Here is a 17,318-nt window from a genome sequence, read left to right as displayed (position 1 = left end):
TTCCTCTGCCACTCAGTAATTTATGAGCTTCAAACTGGCAACGTGAGGCCTGATTTATCCCCTACTAGCTTGAATATCCAGCATTAATCTCCGGTGCTGGACAGTCTCCCAAGTCTCATTAATTGTCAGCACTTGCCACCTCTCTGCACACTTTTATAACAGTATCACCCCAGCTGCTTTCTGTTGTTCTGAGAAACAAACAGACACATTGGTCATTGTAGTTGCACTGGATCAGTGACCAATCCATCTCCTATCTCTCAAATAATTGCTCTCTCAATTTATTCAGCCAGAGTGAAGCCCCAAAGAGCGAAGGCCCGTTACTCCTGTCTACCTTTCCTCTGTTTGTCTCCTTATGATCCCCCAGGCCAAGTTCAAACTGTGAATTACTAAAGTCCTTGAGAAAGCCTGATTCAGAGAATTCAGTGTCAGCTGCACAGCCCTCCTGCGTGCCATTGTGATCCTTGGCCCGTCCATCTATTACTCCCCTTTAGACAACTCCACCTCTGCTCCCTTCCCTCCTCCTCACCAGCACTTCTGATACTAAATCACTTCCAATAGTTATCTCAGCCTGCAGGAGGCAAGGAGAAGAAAGGAGCAAAATTAATTTAAACTAAAAACAAAAACTATTATGTCAGCTGCACACAAGAGAGAGAAATGTTGATTTCAAGCATTTCATGATTAGACTTCACCTGTTCCTAAAAGAAAAACTGCTGTTTATAGGCTATAATTCAGTGAGGATTATCATCTCAACATCAGATAACTTTTCTATCGGATAATAGGTGGTTTGTTGTTGTTGACAACTGCTAATTAATGTGCTATTTTGTTAAATACAATTTAAGGAGTACTTTACCCAGGATAATAAAATTATTAGTTACAAACTTTGATGGCTTATCTAAAAATACATCCACTTTCTACATGTAATGATTTTTGATTTCTGAGTGTTTGTGATGGGCGGTCCATTTAAGAGAGAAAAACGTAAAGAACAGAGCAAAGAGGACAGTGAAGAATCAGAACCGATGCTCATTTTAAATTCTGCCTTGACCACTGGGTTTTCACTCATTCCTCCTCTCTGCAGCAGTTTGACAGACAAGCCTCTGCAATTGTATAAAGGTGTAGCGAAATGTGTCATCCGTCTTTCCTGGTGGACCAATGTCAGCCTCAGTCTCATATGAGATGCTGTTTGTGTGACAAACGGCCCTGAGGCGTGCCAGCTAGAACAGATCAGGGGCAGAGGGAGGGATGCGGGCCATTTTGATATTAGGTTGATGGAGACACTGCTCTGGTTTTCCACACGGAGGGCCCACAGCCAGATTTCTTCTTCTGAGAAATGAATTAAGCTCAATCCCCCATACACAGGAGACGGGAGGTTTACGGAACTGAACAGAATCAAAGCAAAAAATCTTGCCGGTGTTGTTTTTTTGCACAAAAATTGATTGATGAGGTGTGAGATAAAAATTTCCTTTGGCAGGTTTACTCAGGCTCATTTTAAAATTATATTATCGGAGCTCCACGCTGTATTGTGTGGTATTTGCCTTGAGTCTAGTCTATTTCACATAGGACCTGGCTGCCAACTCTGTATATATGTGTGTTTCTAATCTGTATTTATCCAAGGAGGGTTTGCTCAGCACTTAGGCTCTTTATGCAGTAACACTCTGCTTCACATTTATTTAGCCAGTTAAAAACATTCATATCTAGGCAGTTTCAAGAACACTTAGAGTTGTAACATGTCAGCTGCTTAACTGTTTCAAATAACGCAAAAAGGGAATATGCATCTGATATATGCTTCAGGACATTTTGATAGTAATTGTTAAGGGAAAAGGAGAGTGTTTATTTTCTATTTTTCGCTGCCTGGGTATCCTAGCTTGCCTTGCAATCTCAAGCGGCAACTTTTCAAATTCAAAAACATTCAAGATCTGACATTATGCAATGACTGCAGTCACTTCGGGACAGGCCCAAAGGAAGTGATTATTATTGGCTGGAACTTGGTGACAAAGCTGGTGTGATCTTAAAGCGTGTGGTGGAAAAAGTCATTAGGATTAAAAGACCCAATCAGATGCTAATCATCTGATCTTAGGGGACAAAATGGGGCCTTGTTTGTCTGCTACAGTTGAAGCCACACAAATAAGACAGGAAGGAAGAGGAAATGAGCTACACGTGCACAAACTCTATGCACACACACACCCCAACAGCATAAGAGGGCAGGTGTACTAGATGCCCTGCCATGGCTGACTGACTAGCTGACTGGCAAGGTCACACCGATTTGGGATGAGTATGCTGGGCATCACTGAACCCAGCACTGACAGGGGGAAGGCTGCACGTGCATGCTCGCAAGCACCCACACGAGCCTGTGGGGATTTCTCCGGCTCTCTATCAGACACACGCACACACACACACACGCACACACACACACGCACACACACACACACACACACACACACACACACACACAGTCACTTCTAAACACAAACAAGCAAAGACATACACACACAGAAATGCATGAGGGCAAAGAAGCCTCCATGATTAAATTGGTTTATTTAAGAGGGAGAAAGCAGGGTTGGCAGTCAGGGAGCAAAGGCAGATAGGGGGTAAATACATTTAAATGCATTTGTAGGGTTTTATGAACAGGGGGCTGGGGGGGGGGGGGGGACAAATAAATTCAAGTTTTTAAGGATTGAGGTAGGATAAAATAGGCAGAGGAACATAAGACGTGACTAATGAAATAAATACTTGCAAAATCTGCACATACAATATGCATAGGACTCATGTCCTATGTTTGTGCACGCTACAAATTAAAGCGCTACATGTACACATGTGCACACAGACATATAGGGAAATTGTTGGAGACAAGCTGGTGGTTAAGGCTGGAGCAGATCCCAACTGCCTCTTTGACAGGCAGCTAAACCGCATTAGCTGAAACAATGGAGCACTCAATCTTATCCACGTTCCCCAGAGAGTCCCAGATAGGGGTAGAGGGGTGAAAGGAAGGAGATTTAGCCGACTTTACATGGGGGGTAGAGGGTGAGGGTGCTTGGGCTTTAGCATGACCCCTTTTCCACACTCCTGTCTGTCAGCTGGTAATTGAGGAATAGCAAAGTATAGGCCGGTGCCTGAGTCAGTGGATAAGTAATGATCTTCTTGGGTCATTGACCTCCGTCCATTATAGTTAATCTTATCTGAAAAATAAATAATGAAATTCACCTATGAGGCCACACTGAAGTGGATCAGTACTCTTGACAATGCGTCAGCACTCATACTAAAAAGTGTCAATTCCTGCCTGTTTGAAGGATACCAAAAATATAAAGCAGCTGTGTGAAGGACACAGCTGCTTTATATAAAGTCTGTCTGATACTGAATTTTATGGGCAATGTCAATACCATTTTTTTTTCAGGATTGAAACATTCAGAAACTCCTAGAAATATATACCAATATAATATTCCACCGTTGTTGATGCAGATTTCCCATGAACACATTGCTTGTCTCACTGTCAGCATCTGGTTATCTTACTATAATGGACAAACTGCTTATGATTGCACAATTTCTTAACTACTCCAATGATCTTTTCCGGTATACCTTTCTGTCGCTGTGATATTTAAAATAAAGGTAGAGGTGTTAAGGTGTAGAGGTCTCCTCATGAAAACAAAGAACTTTAATTACTTATCCAAACCTCAATCTAGATTTTTTACACTATTTTTTCTTCCAATTTTGTTTTTTAATAATCATATTGCTATACTTCTAAAATGGAAAATGTGACATTAGCAGGCGTTTGGAGTTTTGTGTTTAAACCGATCGAATGAAGCTCTCCTTTTAGATTAGTTTTGGTGCCTCAAAGCACAGGAAAAAATCTTTAGCTACTAAATGGTCCATAAAGTTAAATGGTCAGTGTGCTAACTGTCATTTGGTGCAGGGCATGTAGTATATGGTGGAAAACAGCCAACTGCTGTTCTGGGAAAAGGGTTATGAGAGCAGTGAGGAAAGTAATGTTTAGGGATATAACACCAAAGAAATTAGTTAATGACACGCAAATGTTAGCCGGAATTCACTGTACGATTATTTTTGATTAATGTGTTAAAATTTTCCATTTTAGAAGATATAAATCTGGGCTTACTTGATTTGTGAATTCAGTCACCCATACATTCACTGAGCTGGTGCGTAAGCTAGCTCAACTTAAAGAATGAAAGCAGCTAGCTAGCATGGCTCTGCCTGCAGCTTCCTTTAAAGTAGGAAAATGTAAGTGCTTTAGCTCATTTAGATGATTTAAGGTTCTGGGGAAACTTACTGTATATGCTGGAACAATTTCTTAACCAGTGACAGATAGGACTTTTTATGGCACTATTCCAACAGTCTGTCATCACAATAATTTTGCCAGGAGTGTTACCATCATGCTTCTGTTTATCTGCACACAGTACAGATATATATGCCATGCTTAAAACCTGCCTGCAGTCACAAATTGTTGCTCGGACTAAGTCAGACATGTCCTGACTTCTGGACCTCATTTAACACACAGAGTCGAACTATCCCTTTAACTGGTCTAACGTAATCCTGTGGTTCACATATGGCCCAACTTCAACTCAGTCCACTACTGCAGAGCCTCTCATCAAAATGATTTACGAGTCACAACATGGCTCCTTCTCCCTATATCTCTCCATCTCCCTCTCTTTCTGTCTCACTGCCCAACACATTCCCATCTCCTATATTAGATAATGCACAGCCCACCGTGTAAAGAGCAATAGATTATTCTATTCCTGGTGACAACAGGGGAGAGGGGAGGGGAAGAGGAGGATTATAAAGAGCAGAATGATGAGGAGGCTAATTTAAGCAGTTTGAAAATGCCGGAGAGAGGAGCTGTATGAAAGGAATAGGACGAGATGGGAAAGACGGAGCTCAGGTTTAGAAACAAGTTCATGTGCCAGCTGACAGGTAGCTTCAAAATATGTTTGTATACAAGAGTTTCAGAACATGTATTTTGGAAAACACCCCTTTCTTAATCCACCCTCCTAACCCCTGGTAGCTACGTAAATCTCTTCCCAGCATTAATGAAATATTATGACAAATCCTGTGAGTGCATTTACTGTGTTGACAGAATCTGCGCTCCTCGGTCCCAGAGGGTCAGGATGAATTATATATCACCTTTGTTTCCATTTGTCTCTCCCTCCCTCTTTATCCTTGCTTGTTCTCTAGCTGTAACTTTCTTCCCTCTCTTCAGCCATATGGGGAACGACACATGTATCTCTCATCTTCTCCCAGAGAGCGACGGGGTTCTACCAGTCTGTTATGTTCTGTGTGGTATGTAGTTAGCAGAGCCAGTGGTGATGTATTGAGTGTAATGGCCAACAGCATTTGCTGAGATTAATTGATACTAATGGCTAACACAGTTAGTGGTGAGTGATGGCTGCTACACTGCAAACACATGGCCAACTCTGCTCCAACTGCAGCAACATGCTCCAACTGCTCTGCCATCTACAGTGCAGTCAAATCAAAGAGATATGTGTGTGAGACCATAAAGTAGCACTCAGCCACTTACTTCACTAGTGGTTTTACTGAAGACTTTTGTCACAGTGAGATCCACTTCCTGACAGCCAAAGGCTAACATTAACTGGTGTTCAAATAAAGTTAATTAGTGGAAACCCATTTTAATGAGAAAAATTATGAGCCACCAAAGCAATTTCACAAAAAAGACATTTAAAAAAGCACAATACCAAAGAAGTGAAGGTGTTGTGCAAACGTTCATATAAAAAAAATCAAAAAAACAAAATGGAAATATGTCAATCAAATGATCTAATAACTCAGCAACATTATTACAGGAAGTGATGTGAATGATGGACGTACACAGTGGAGGAGAATAGAAAATGTAAGGGTAATCCATCTTAATCGTGTCTGTGCAATATCCCAACAAGAGATGCATGTTCACGCCAGGCATAAATCCAGGGATGTATAACAATTTTCAAAAGTACAACTAAGCAGCAATTTAAATTTGGGAGCTCTGCACTAAAGTCTATTTGAAAGAAAGGATCTTTCCTTTTAATGTCTTATAATTGCATAAGGAAATGTCAGCAAAAGTGTGCCTATGTGCCTAAAATACATCCTTTAGTTTTACTTAACCAAACTTCACCATAATTTATGTAATTTAAACATTGCTTTGAGAAATACAGTACTGTGCAAAATTCTTGACCCAGCTCTTATTTCTGTATATCTAGCTTTCCTATCATTTTTAATTTTTAAGTGGTGTTGAGCGAAGATTTTCTTTGGTTATTGGCTACTTTTTCAGTAACTTTCAGTCCACTACATACATATATTTATATATAATATATATTTTGGATTCACGCAGGAGAGATTATATAGCTCAGCTGGCCTGGGAACGCCTTGTCGATGTTCCCCCAGAAAGGCTGGAGGAGATGGTTGGGGAGAAGGAGGTCTGGGCTGGGATTTTGTTTTTTAAGCCATTTAACAATGACCTTTGACTTATTCAAGCATAAAAAACACATAACTCAAGGGGTGTTGTGTTTACACATAAAAGACAATTTAAAAAAAGCTTTGAAATGTCCTCCCAAAAAGCCTTTTTAAAGACTGCTTATGTATATTCAAAGAAGGCTTGCCAAAGAGAGTTCAGGAGGTGTTGAAGAACAAAGGTATCCGTAACAATATTGACTTTCAAGTTCACTGGAATTGTATAAAACCCCTTTTTTAAGACTTATATGGTTTATTTTTTATGTATCTTTGCAAATGTGTAAATAAATTGCTGCCCTTGTTTCTCAACTTAATATCAAAATATAAACGTCTTTGCATAGTTCTGTCAAATGACCAAGAGATGCATAATGGAACAACAGAGACTGTCACTATGCAGAAAAACATAACTGCAGTAATTAAAATATAGTTAATAAATGACCCAACATCATAAAAAGTCAAGTTGATACTTTATGTTCTTGATAACGCTTTTGACGAGCAGATGCTTTGTGTTTAACATTTAAATGATGCATACTCGTTTTTTCCTCAACACATCAACTGTGAAGCACTTTGATTGAAATCTCATCAGTGCAAGTCACGTCACTGTTGGAATGATCGTCTTCTCCTCCGCTTCTGGCTCCTGTTAATCACAGAATGTGACTTGACATCTATTTGAAAAAGTACCCATCATTCCCTTAGGCTGGGGATGACTCATCCAATATGGCTGCCACTCCATCACAGTGGGCTGGCCTAAAACGGTAACCTTCTTCTTCCAATCACTTTATCATTGCTTCTCTTCACCTCCCCACTCATAACTCATTCTCTTCCAATGCAACTCCACCTCTGAACTGGACGACTAGTCCGGGTTTTCAGAGACAAAGAGCATGTCATTGGTCTTCATCTCTTCCAGCTGACTGACTGACAGCTCTGACAGCATGAGGGGTTAGAGAGGAGTTACTCTCTTGTGCTTCCTGTCTTCTGTGTCCACAGGCACACACACAAACATGCTGCATGCACTGCCCCCTCCCCTCTTTCTCTCCCTAGGAGGGATAGAATCCCATCATCCCTCTGTGTCAGTGTCACTGTTGCAGTCCTTAATCCATTAGCATAATATTCCCATCCCCTTGCCGCCTGACTCAACCAGTATCTTACGAACTGCTCAGGGAATCATAGTGGGATTTTCTCTTCCCATGTTCAGGACATTTCTTATTTTTTGACTCTTTTTTTCCATGTGGTTTCCCCCGTTCATGCATGGATACTCCCTCACTTTTTTCCATCTTTGATTTAGTTACTAAGAGCAATCTATCTATATCCATCCATCTTTCTATCTATGCATTCATCCATTTCTATTAGGCAGTTGAGCTGGAGAGTTGAGGGGAGAGACAGAGAGCGATATGAATGACACAGAGTAGTTAAATGGTGGGAGAGATGAAGTGTAACACTTCTTATATGGCTGACTGGCTTAAACCACTTACCCCAATGATCTATGTGTTTATCTAATGTGTTTTTATCCCACCACTTTTACACTAATGTGATGCACACAGACTGTGTCTCATAAGGTTGGAGATACTATCTGAAGATATACGTTTGTGTTTTTCCTTCTTTTCTTTCATTTCTTTCATTTACTCACCACTAAACACACTGCCTGTGCATCCATTAATACATTTTGGATATAAGATTAACCCAGTAAAAGCAAGGTAATCTACAATAAAACAAAAGCCTACAAAAAGTCAGTGGTGTCAGCTGCAGATGGTGTAATGGTAAAGACATTTTTAATAGTCTAACACCACCAAGTGCATGCAGCAAACCCCTTTGCTGTCTTGAATGGAACAAAGTATAAATATATATAAATATTGATCTGAAACAAAGTAGTCTCTTTTAAAATATAACAAAGCTACACTGAATGACTATAACTCAATAGCTCTGTTGGACCCAAGTGAAAGTCATAAATGATTATCTTCAGTGGAAGGTTTTCTCTTTGAAGCAGCTGAAAGAAATATTGAAACTGCATTAACAAGATACATTGCTATTACCCAAAAAAAGAATAATCTGATACCAACAACTTTGGCTTTTCAGCAGCTTTTTGTCCTGCTGATACATTTAAGTCTTAGTCTTTCCTTACTGTTTTTTTCCCCACAGTACCTGGTGGAGTTTTTTTTTAAAGAAGTATGCAGTCTGTGTTAAATTTTGATATGCAGGGTGAGGTAATACTATCGAGCCCACATCTCTGATGTCAAAATTTTCTCAAAGTAAAATCCATTGACCTGGAAGCTATGACAGATACATTGAAAGTAACACTGCTTTCAGGATACTTGTCGAGAAACGTTTTCTTTCAGGCTGAAAATAGCATAGGCCTACCTGATGAGAGGCCATTTCTGTTTAGATATTCTGATCATACCTGATCTGATGAGATGTGCTGAAATAAATAAAATCTGAGATTTGTGCATCTGTGGCAAAGAGCAATGGGCAAAACACGCAATAAGGATGTAGCCCAAAGATGCCATTACAGTCAGTGACCTTGGGGTATCTGAAAAGTCTCAGTCAGTTTCAGTCTTCCTCTCAGAATGATTGCTATGCTGCTGCCACGTCACTGAGTGATGTGAGTGATGGAGGACTTACTTAACTCCATCCAGCAAGGACGGGTGGAAGGAAACACCTTGTCATACAACACCTGAATGTAAACGGTGGACCAATGCTGTGCTTTATCGCCCCCTGTTGATGATTTGGATCATTAACTAGTGGCTCCAAGATTGAGGGATCTTTACCATGATGTTAGAAGTCCCAAACTGTGTCTACATGTAACAGCACAGAGTAACCAGCAGAAATCATACTGAATGTGGGTGTAGATCAAAAGTGGGCATGCATCTAAGACTCATAGGTATGAAAAAATGAAGCTAATTTCACCTGTTTGTGAACTACAGGAGGACACAGTAAATTTCTCCCAGGCTTGTAGTACACTATATGGGAGAGGTGACAGAGAGTTAAAAGCCAGGCAAAAAAAGAGAAAAGGTGCCGGCACAGAAACAAAGGAAACAAAAGAACAGAGTAAAGTGACTGGAAATACTTCCTAACACACCCTGGTACAGCAGCCAAATAAACAAATCTACTCCAATTTGCTTTAAGGAAAAGGCACTGTATATACATGTGGACAATAAATTAGAGCAGAAAATCCAGGAGAAAAATAAACAGCTATGATATTTAATCTGCGATGACTGAACAATTTTAATCTACTGAGATCATCATCATTTGTTAGGTAGAGCCCCCAATTCCTGTGGGCTATCATGTTGTATGTTGATACATAGATAGGCTCCTTCAGCTGAACACTGAGTATGTGGTTCTGATCTCCCACCCTGCGTCGTCACGTGACAAAATTAATCAGTTTACCTTACACCCCAAGACAACTAAGTCACTTTACAGGCAGAGGAAGCTGGCGTTTAGGTGGTAAACAAGACCAGCAAACATAAAATGCTCATTGTCAGCCACAGCCTGTATATGTCAAAAAAAGGAAGAAGGAGACGAGTTGCACAGAAGGTAGCTCCACATATTTGATTTGACATATTTTTAAGGTGGATTTCCTAACTGACACAGCCCCCGATGGATTTGTGTCTACTTCTAGAATCGATCCTTTGCTTGTTAGGTGAATGTGTGAACCACTGCACAACATATAAAATTATTACTGACTGTTCTTGGGTGATGCTGAACATGTAGTGCTGATAAATTGGACTGCTGTCACAGATAGACATTCAAGGTTATTTCACAGTGTTGATTGTGCTAGCGGTCTTGATCATGCCTTGTGTCTGTTTGCCCAATAAATTAAGATGCTGAGCTTGTCCTCTTTCCTTAATTAGCATCTATATAAAGAAGATTACTTGTCATGTAGGGCTTAGTTCCAGCAACGATAGAAAAAGATTTATCAAAAATGGTAAAATTTACGCCAGGAAGAGTCTTTTTTTTTTTAACCAACCCCCCCCCCCCCCCCCCCCCCAAAATAATAATAATAAATTAACATGTAATATATAGTAAATTAACCGATCTACTTTTGTTATTTTAAGGGAAATAACAGGCGGTCACAGACAGAAAATTATATACAGTAAAGATATAAAAGTACATAAAAATTGTGGATTTCAAATAACTTTATTATCCCGCAACGTATCACACAATAATAGAAGTGCGGAAAATAAACGTAGCGATATAGTGAGGAATGTGTACCTTAACTCGGGTCTTCTTTTATTCTTCTCCAACTTTTTATTGAGGGATTGTTTCGTTGGAGACGATGCACCTTTCTGCCAGTCCGTTTGAAGAGAATGCAGAATGACCAGTAGATGGCAGCAGGCCTCTTGTTAAACATTCTGTGCTTCAATCTCAGCCACCTACACAGTCTGCATCACTTGATCCGGTAAAGGGGAGTGCACATTTTGTTTTTTGGAAATAGCAAACGTGATTTTCTGATTGGCTGAAAGTTTTAGGCTAGTTTTTTTTCTTTACTGAACTTCCCCTTATAAAAGGTATCGTCATATTAAACCTTTCTTTTGAAGTACGCAACAGATCTCATTTGATGGAATTATTCAATTGGACGTGGACCGGATTATCTTGTGTGGTGGAACTGATTTAACGCTTTATCACTTACATTTCTGTTTTGTCATTTTACTCAGCTTTAGTTTTAGGGATTCTTACGGTTTCTGAACTCGGGACAAGTGGTCTTTACTCGCAGTTTTCATCATGGCAAACTCTTGTCTCCAACTGGGCGGGTTTCTCCTCAGCTTCCTCGGGTGGCTAGGTATAGTGATCGCCACATCCACCACTGACTGGGTGAATATTTGTAAATACGGTTTAAACACCTGTAAGAAGATGGATGAGCTGGAGGCCAGGGGACCATGGGCGCATTGTGTCATCTCTACAGGGCTCTACCACTGCGTCTCCCTTACACAGATCCTGGATCTGCCAGGTAGACACTGCTCCGTCTACGTTGTCTGAACAGCACAGTGTTTGTTTATACACGCTGAGTTATTCTCTTCACTTGAGCTCATGCGGTTTGTTACACCATATTTTTGACACTAATTATTTTATTTCCCGTTATCTAACTACAAGTTCTTTATAATTTCATTCTTTTTCATCTATTGATTCATGAGTTGATTGTCAAAAAAACTGCATTGTTTTTTATGCCGTGTACATTCCTCGCATAACTTTCCTTTTCTGCGTCTATAGCCTACATCCAGACTACTCGTGCCCTGATGATCACAGGTTCAATCCTCGGTTTCCCAGCAGTGGTTATGCTCCTCATGTCCATGCCCTGCATCAACCTTGGGAGTGAACCCCAGAGCTCCAAGAACAAGCGTGCCATCCTGGGAGGAGTGCTTATACTCATAGTTGGTAAGAGATTAGTTAATATACACGTCAACATCTCTTTGAACCTTCCTGATTCTGACCACTTTTATACGTGCACCAGATGCTTACAAGCTGTGGCGAGCACAGGATGTTGAATTTGACTGTTTTCCTCCCTGGGGTACACATGCACTCCTATATGTTCCTGTTCCATTGAACCCACCCCCAAGGTTCCATCACATTCCTCTCCTCCACCTACTCGTCCACACCCTGTCTTTGTCCTGAACAACATGAACTCTGTGCTTATAAATATTTCACTGGTGCTTTAGCATTTCCAGCGCCTGTGTCCCTGAAATGAAATTTCAACCCTAGTGACCAAATCATTTCATACTGCCCATTTTTCTCATGACAGATTTTCTTTCACCATGAAGCTCAGATTTAATGAAGCTAGTAAAAAGTTTTCTTTAGCTATCAGGAACATATATGGGTATGCATGTTTTTAAATACTTATTGGATAGCATAATTAAAATTCAGTGGGCATGTTGCCTTATTGTAACTATATGTTACTATATGTACTCTGTTGTCTGTAAAACTATAATCCACATTTTATCTTTATATCTGTGCTTACTTCTTTACATAAGTAGCCGTATCATTTATATATCTTTGATCGTGTTCACTTAGAATTTGTTCTTGTATGTAATGATACTGGATATAGGATGGATTTAAGTGCACTATTTAAATGTAATTTTTTACATTTAGACATTGTTTGTTTTACACAGGCTTTTTGGGATGAGTTTAAATTCAAGATTCGGTTCTCATAAAATCTAATCATATGTTTTTTTACATTAATTTCCTGTTTCTAACTGAACATTTTGTCTGTCTCTTTCTCCTCAGCAATCTGCGGTTTGGTGTCCACTATTTGGTTTCCCATTGGGGCCCATCATGAGTATGGCCTCATGTCATTTGGCTTCTCCCTCTATTCTGGGTGGGTGGGCACTATTTTCAGCCTGCTCGGTGGATCCATCGTCACCTGCTCATCCGATTCCTCCTCGTCTCGCTCCTACCAGGAGAACAACCATTTTTATTACTCCAAACAGGGAGGCAGCAACCCACCAGCTGCGCCCTCCACCAATCATGCCAAAAGCGCCCACGTCTAAGATTGGAGATTAAGCCCATGTGGATTGTTGATAGCAGTGGTTTGTACATAGAGACCTATCCACGAGTGTTAATATATCCCCGTTTATTGCAGTAATCTTTACATGTCCCAGAAGAGAAGGCAACCCATTCTCACACCCATTCATGAAATGGAAATTTCACATTTTTGAATGCGCGCATATGCATACACAAAAATCCAAACATAAAAGACTGTTTTGGTGGAGTCGTTTTCCCACCAGTGGACTGTTTTTGTGTCTTCCAGCCTCCTCATCTTGGGTGCGGTGCAAACATTCCCAAATGTTGCATAATTGTAGAATCTCTGAGCAACGGATGCTCAGTCACCTGAGGTCATAGTCAGATGAGGCCTTGTGTCACTCAGACATTGTATTCTATTCTGTATTCTATTTTTTTCCTATTGTGTACCTAAAGATGAAATCCTTTGAGTGCCTTTGTTAATGAATGTGTTTTTTAAACTGAATAATATCATGACCTATTGCTTTGATTTTTGCAGGGTATGACAGTATTGTTCTTGGAATTAAAAGCATGTTCAATGTTTATGCACATTGATTTTCTTTGACAGTGTTATACAACTCTCTAGCCTCTTGAGTGATAGACTTGATTAAAATGATGTACCACTGCTTTCTGTTCTAGTCCCCACTGAATGATGGTAGAACTATGAGGTCATAAATTTTACAGGAGAGCTTTACCAGTGTTACAGGCTTCATTAAAGTCTCACTTTTTGCACTGAAAAACCTTACTGTAGAATACAACTTTGAACTATGTCATCTGATAGCAGTATTTCTTAGTCCCTTCTTTTGCTACAGTTTAATGTTTGAATAATGACTTTCTGGCAAAATGTAACTTCAGGTGTTGTAAATTTTCCCACAAAATATCAGTTAAATTTTCTCATATATTAGCTCTTGAAAAATGTCTACAGCTAAAAGTATGTTTAACTTGTGTGTGCAAAAAATCAGCATTGTGACGATTAATTTCTCGTGAAAGAATATAACACAGATGGAGCCTGATACTTTCAAGCAACTCTGTACATAAGCAGTGTCGGCAATGACTATTTATTGTTTTTACTTATGTGTTGTTTTATTTTCAGCAATAAAGGCAAAGTAGTGAAATGAATAATGCTGGAAGGGTATTTTTTATCTTCTTTTTTTTCTATTTATGGGTGGAAAGAAACTGGAGAAAGCATGTGGTGTGGATGTGTGAGATATACTGCAATGTAACATGCTGTGTTGATTTTTGTTGCACATTAGTTACAAAGACAAACTATAATTGGCGTGTTTGTGCATGAGTCTGTATTTTTTACAAATCTGAACTGAAGACAATGAGAAAACATTACGCGCTGTGATAAAATGTGACTCAGTGACCTTGAGTTAAATCAGTAAATGAAAGCCTGTTTCAACCACACAAATAATATGCAACTAAGAAAGATAATTGTTTCCTTCGTGTGCACTTCTGTGCCCATATCGAGGTCACTTAGTCATACCACAGATATGACATGACACTTTGAAAACAAAATGTGCTATCTCTTTGTCCTGAGCTTTTCTCCTACCACACACGCAACCATCTATAGTGTGCGTACAGATTTCCACTGTGTTACTGTATTTCTGCATATCATTGTCGCTCTGCATGTGAATTTCCTGGCACGCCTGTGAGTGCAGGTGTGTGATCATGTCGGTGTGTGTATTCCCTGAAATGTGATGCTGTTCTAGGCATAAAGCCATCCAGTCAACAGGAGGCCAGTGGGAGGATAGCAAGCATACAAGCTGTCCTGTATTGCTGAAAAAGACTTGTAGTGTTATGATATCCTATACATAAATATTGCTGCTGTCCATCAGGGACAGAACTGACTAAGAAGTTTGAAGGTAATATGGCTCCCATTTACCATGTTGTATCATTTTCAGTAGCTAAAAGTACTTACCAGTTCCTAATGATGCTTACAATGTAGGTACATCATGGGAGTCACAGTTGGCAGTTTATAGCAAAGAATAAACTAATTGTGGGATTTTTTTAATCTCTCCTGGGACATTCTCATACACCAATCTTTATTTTCTGACTAAGTATTTAATTTTCTCTTCTTGTGTTTGCGCCATCATTCAACCTAGCTTTTCTATTTCCATTTCAGTCCCGAATCCAGTTCAAATCCACTATGTAAACATCCATTAATTTTTCTTCAGCTGTGAAGAAAATCATAGTAATGTTTGATTTCCCTTGACCACAACGCAGTGGTCTACACTGCTGATGTGGGTGTTTCATTGTTATTTCTGCCTGTTATGTAATGGATTTCTCACAGTTTCTTCATCACTGATGCAGAATGTCCCTCACTGTATTTTCATACTGTAAAAGACTATAAATAATACCAGATTTTAAGTACATTTAATCCTTATATGCTGTTCAAGTACCAGATTTCAACTTTTAGGTTAAAATGTCATTCTTTTAACCTAAAAGTTGAAATTATGTTTTATTGGACAATGGTGATAAAGTTTAAGGGGAACCTTGACATTGTCATGACGACTGTCTGTGTTTGCCCAGGTTCCTGCAGAGACAGGTACATGGTTTTTGAGGGTTCATGGGAGAATCTCAAAACAGTGAAATAGTAAAATAGCACAGGAGTGACCTGGATATAAGGAACAGATGTTATACAGGGGTCAGAGGCTGTTTTGACACAGACATGAAAGCTGTGCCTGCAGGTGCAAGTGCCTACAATTTATTCTGAGATGTATTCTATGATAACTGAGACGCTGGTGGATCACTGACTTCCTGACGGACAGGAAGCAGCATGTGAGGCTGGGAAAGAATGTCTCGGACTCCCGGACCATCAGCACCGGCTCCCCTCAGGGCTGTGTTCTTTCTCCTCTGCTCTTCTCCCTGTACACCAACTGCTGCACCTCCACCCACCAGTCTGTCAAGCTAATCAAGTTTGCAGATGTCACCACCGTTATTGGACTCATCTCGGACGGGGATGAGTCTGCCTACAGGAGGGAGGTTGAACGTCTGGCGTCCTGGTGCAGCCACAACAACCTGGTGCTGAATGCCCAGAAGACAGTAGAGATTATTGTGGACTTCAGGAAGCACACAGCCCCACTCCCCCCCCATCATCCTGACTGACACCCCCATCACCTCTGTGGACTCATTCCGCTTCCTGGGTACCACCATCACCCAGGACCTGAAGTGGGAGCCCACCATCACCTCCGTCATCAAGAAAGCCCAGCAGAGGATGTACTTCCTGAGGCAGCTGAAGAAATTCAACCTGCCAACACGGACGATGATGCAATTCTACACTGCAATCATCGAGTCCATCCTCACCTCCTCCATCACCGTGTGGTACGCTGGAGCCACTATCAGGGACAAACAGAGACTGCAGCGTGTTGTGCGCTCTGCTGAGAAGGTGATTGGCTGCAGACTCCCATCTCTGCAGGACCTGTACACCTCCAGGACACTGGGGCGTGCAGCTCGGATCTCAGCTGACCCTTCTCACCCTGGACACAGTCTGTTAGACCTGCTCCCCTCAGGCAGGAGGCTCCGGTCCATTTGCACCAGAACCTCTCGCCATAAGAACAGTTTCTTCCCCTCTGCTGTCGGACACATGAACAATAACCGTATGACTGTTCCCACCACTAACACATGACCCTACACTGTGTTCACTGCATCATTCCATGTTTGGCACTGATCACCACCTGCACTCATGTATATATCTATCTACTTAGCACTTTTAATTCTTATTCTTATTTTTATTTTCATGTCTATTTTAGCGTAATTTATGACAGTATGTTTGCACTGAAGCACCGCAGCAATTTCCTAATGTGGTAAACCTGCTCAACATTTGGCAATAAAACCCTTTCTGATTCTGATTCTGATTTTGAGAGCTAACTAAAATTAAAACAGATCAAAAGAGGAGTTCAAGGGGGTCATAAATGTATAAATGCACCTGAGCTGCCATTTCAGTCAGTGCAGGAAACACATGTGCAAGGGTTTCCTTCCAGTGCTTTGAATACACAGACTAGTGTGCAATTAGCATGTTTTATGTTTTCTGTTCTGCTAATTATGAGAATTTTTTTTATCATATAGCTGTGAGGGCACTAAAAAAACAGGACAAGTCTATTTTTACATACCAAATACTAGTATTTCAAAACAAATAAAGTCGATCATACTGTGGAAACATGAAATATACACAGTATTGTCTGGGTCCCCCATTGTAGGGGTCCAGCTGTCCTCCTCTGTAGACATGGCAACAGTGAGACATCTTATACTGATGACAAAATGCTAAAACAACAGTTTTATATTTTGAGAAATCAATCCGTATGCCTTTTTAAAATGGTCAATAGAAGTAAATTTGTATCTCATTTCGGTTAAAAATAGAATATAACATAAAATAGCTTGCTTTCTGC

At 40.3% G+C, this 17,318-nt stretch overlaps 1 protein-coding gene across 1 annotated transcript; it reads left to right on the top strand.

Annotated features, from left to right (window-relative positions):
- The first annotated feature begins 10,917 nt into the window (after positions 1-10,917).
- cldn11a (claudin 11a) lies at positions 10,918-14,049 on the top strand. The gene is made up of 3 exons (XM_026152956.2): positions 10,918-11,386; positions 11,647-11,811; positions 12,658-14,049. Exons 1-3 carry the CDS (start codon positions 11,161-11,163, stop codon positions 12,918-12,920), a joined length of 654 nt encoding a protein of 217 aa, XP_026008741.2. The 5' UTR covers positions 10,918-11,160; the 3' UTR covers positions 12,921-14,049.
- The last annotated feature ends 3,269 nt before the right edge of the window (positions 14,050-17,318 follow it).

The sequence above is a fragment of the Astatotilapia calliptera genome, chromosome 19 (assembly GCF_964374335.1).
Source record: "Astatotilapia calliptera chromosome 19, fAstCal68.1, whole genome shotgun sequence".
NCBI classification, from domain to species: domain Eukaryota; kingdom Metazoa; phylum Chordata; class Actinopteri; order Cichliformes; family Cichlidae; genus Astatotilapia; species Astatotilapia calliptera.
The sequence above is the reverse complement of the archived record's forward strand: the minus strand, read 5'-3'. Positions and strand labels throughout refer to the sequence as shown.

Bases quoted from the DNA above. Each gene is read 5' to 3' on its own strand.
- cldn11a (XM_026152956.2), top strand. From the start codon at position 11,161: ATGGCAAACTCTTGTCTCCAACTGGGCGGGTTTCTCCTCAGCTTCCTC. The intron at 11,387-11,646 runs GTAGACACTGCT...CTGCGTCTATAG, and splicing joins ACAGATCCTGGATCTGCCAG to CCTACATCCAGACTACTCGT. The intron at 11,812-12,657 runs GTAAGAGATTAG...CTTTCTCCTCAG, and splicing joins AGTGCTTATACTCATAGTTG to CAATCTGCGGTTTGGTGTCC.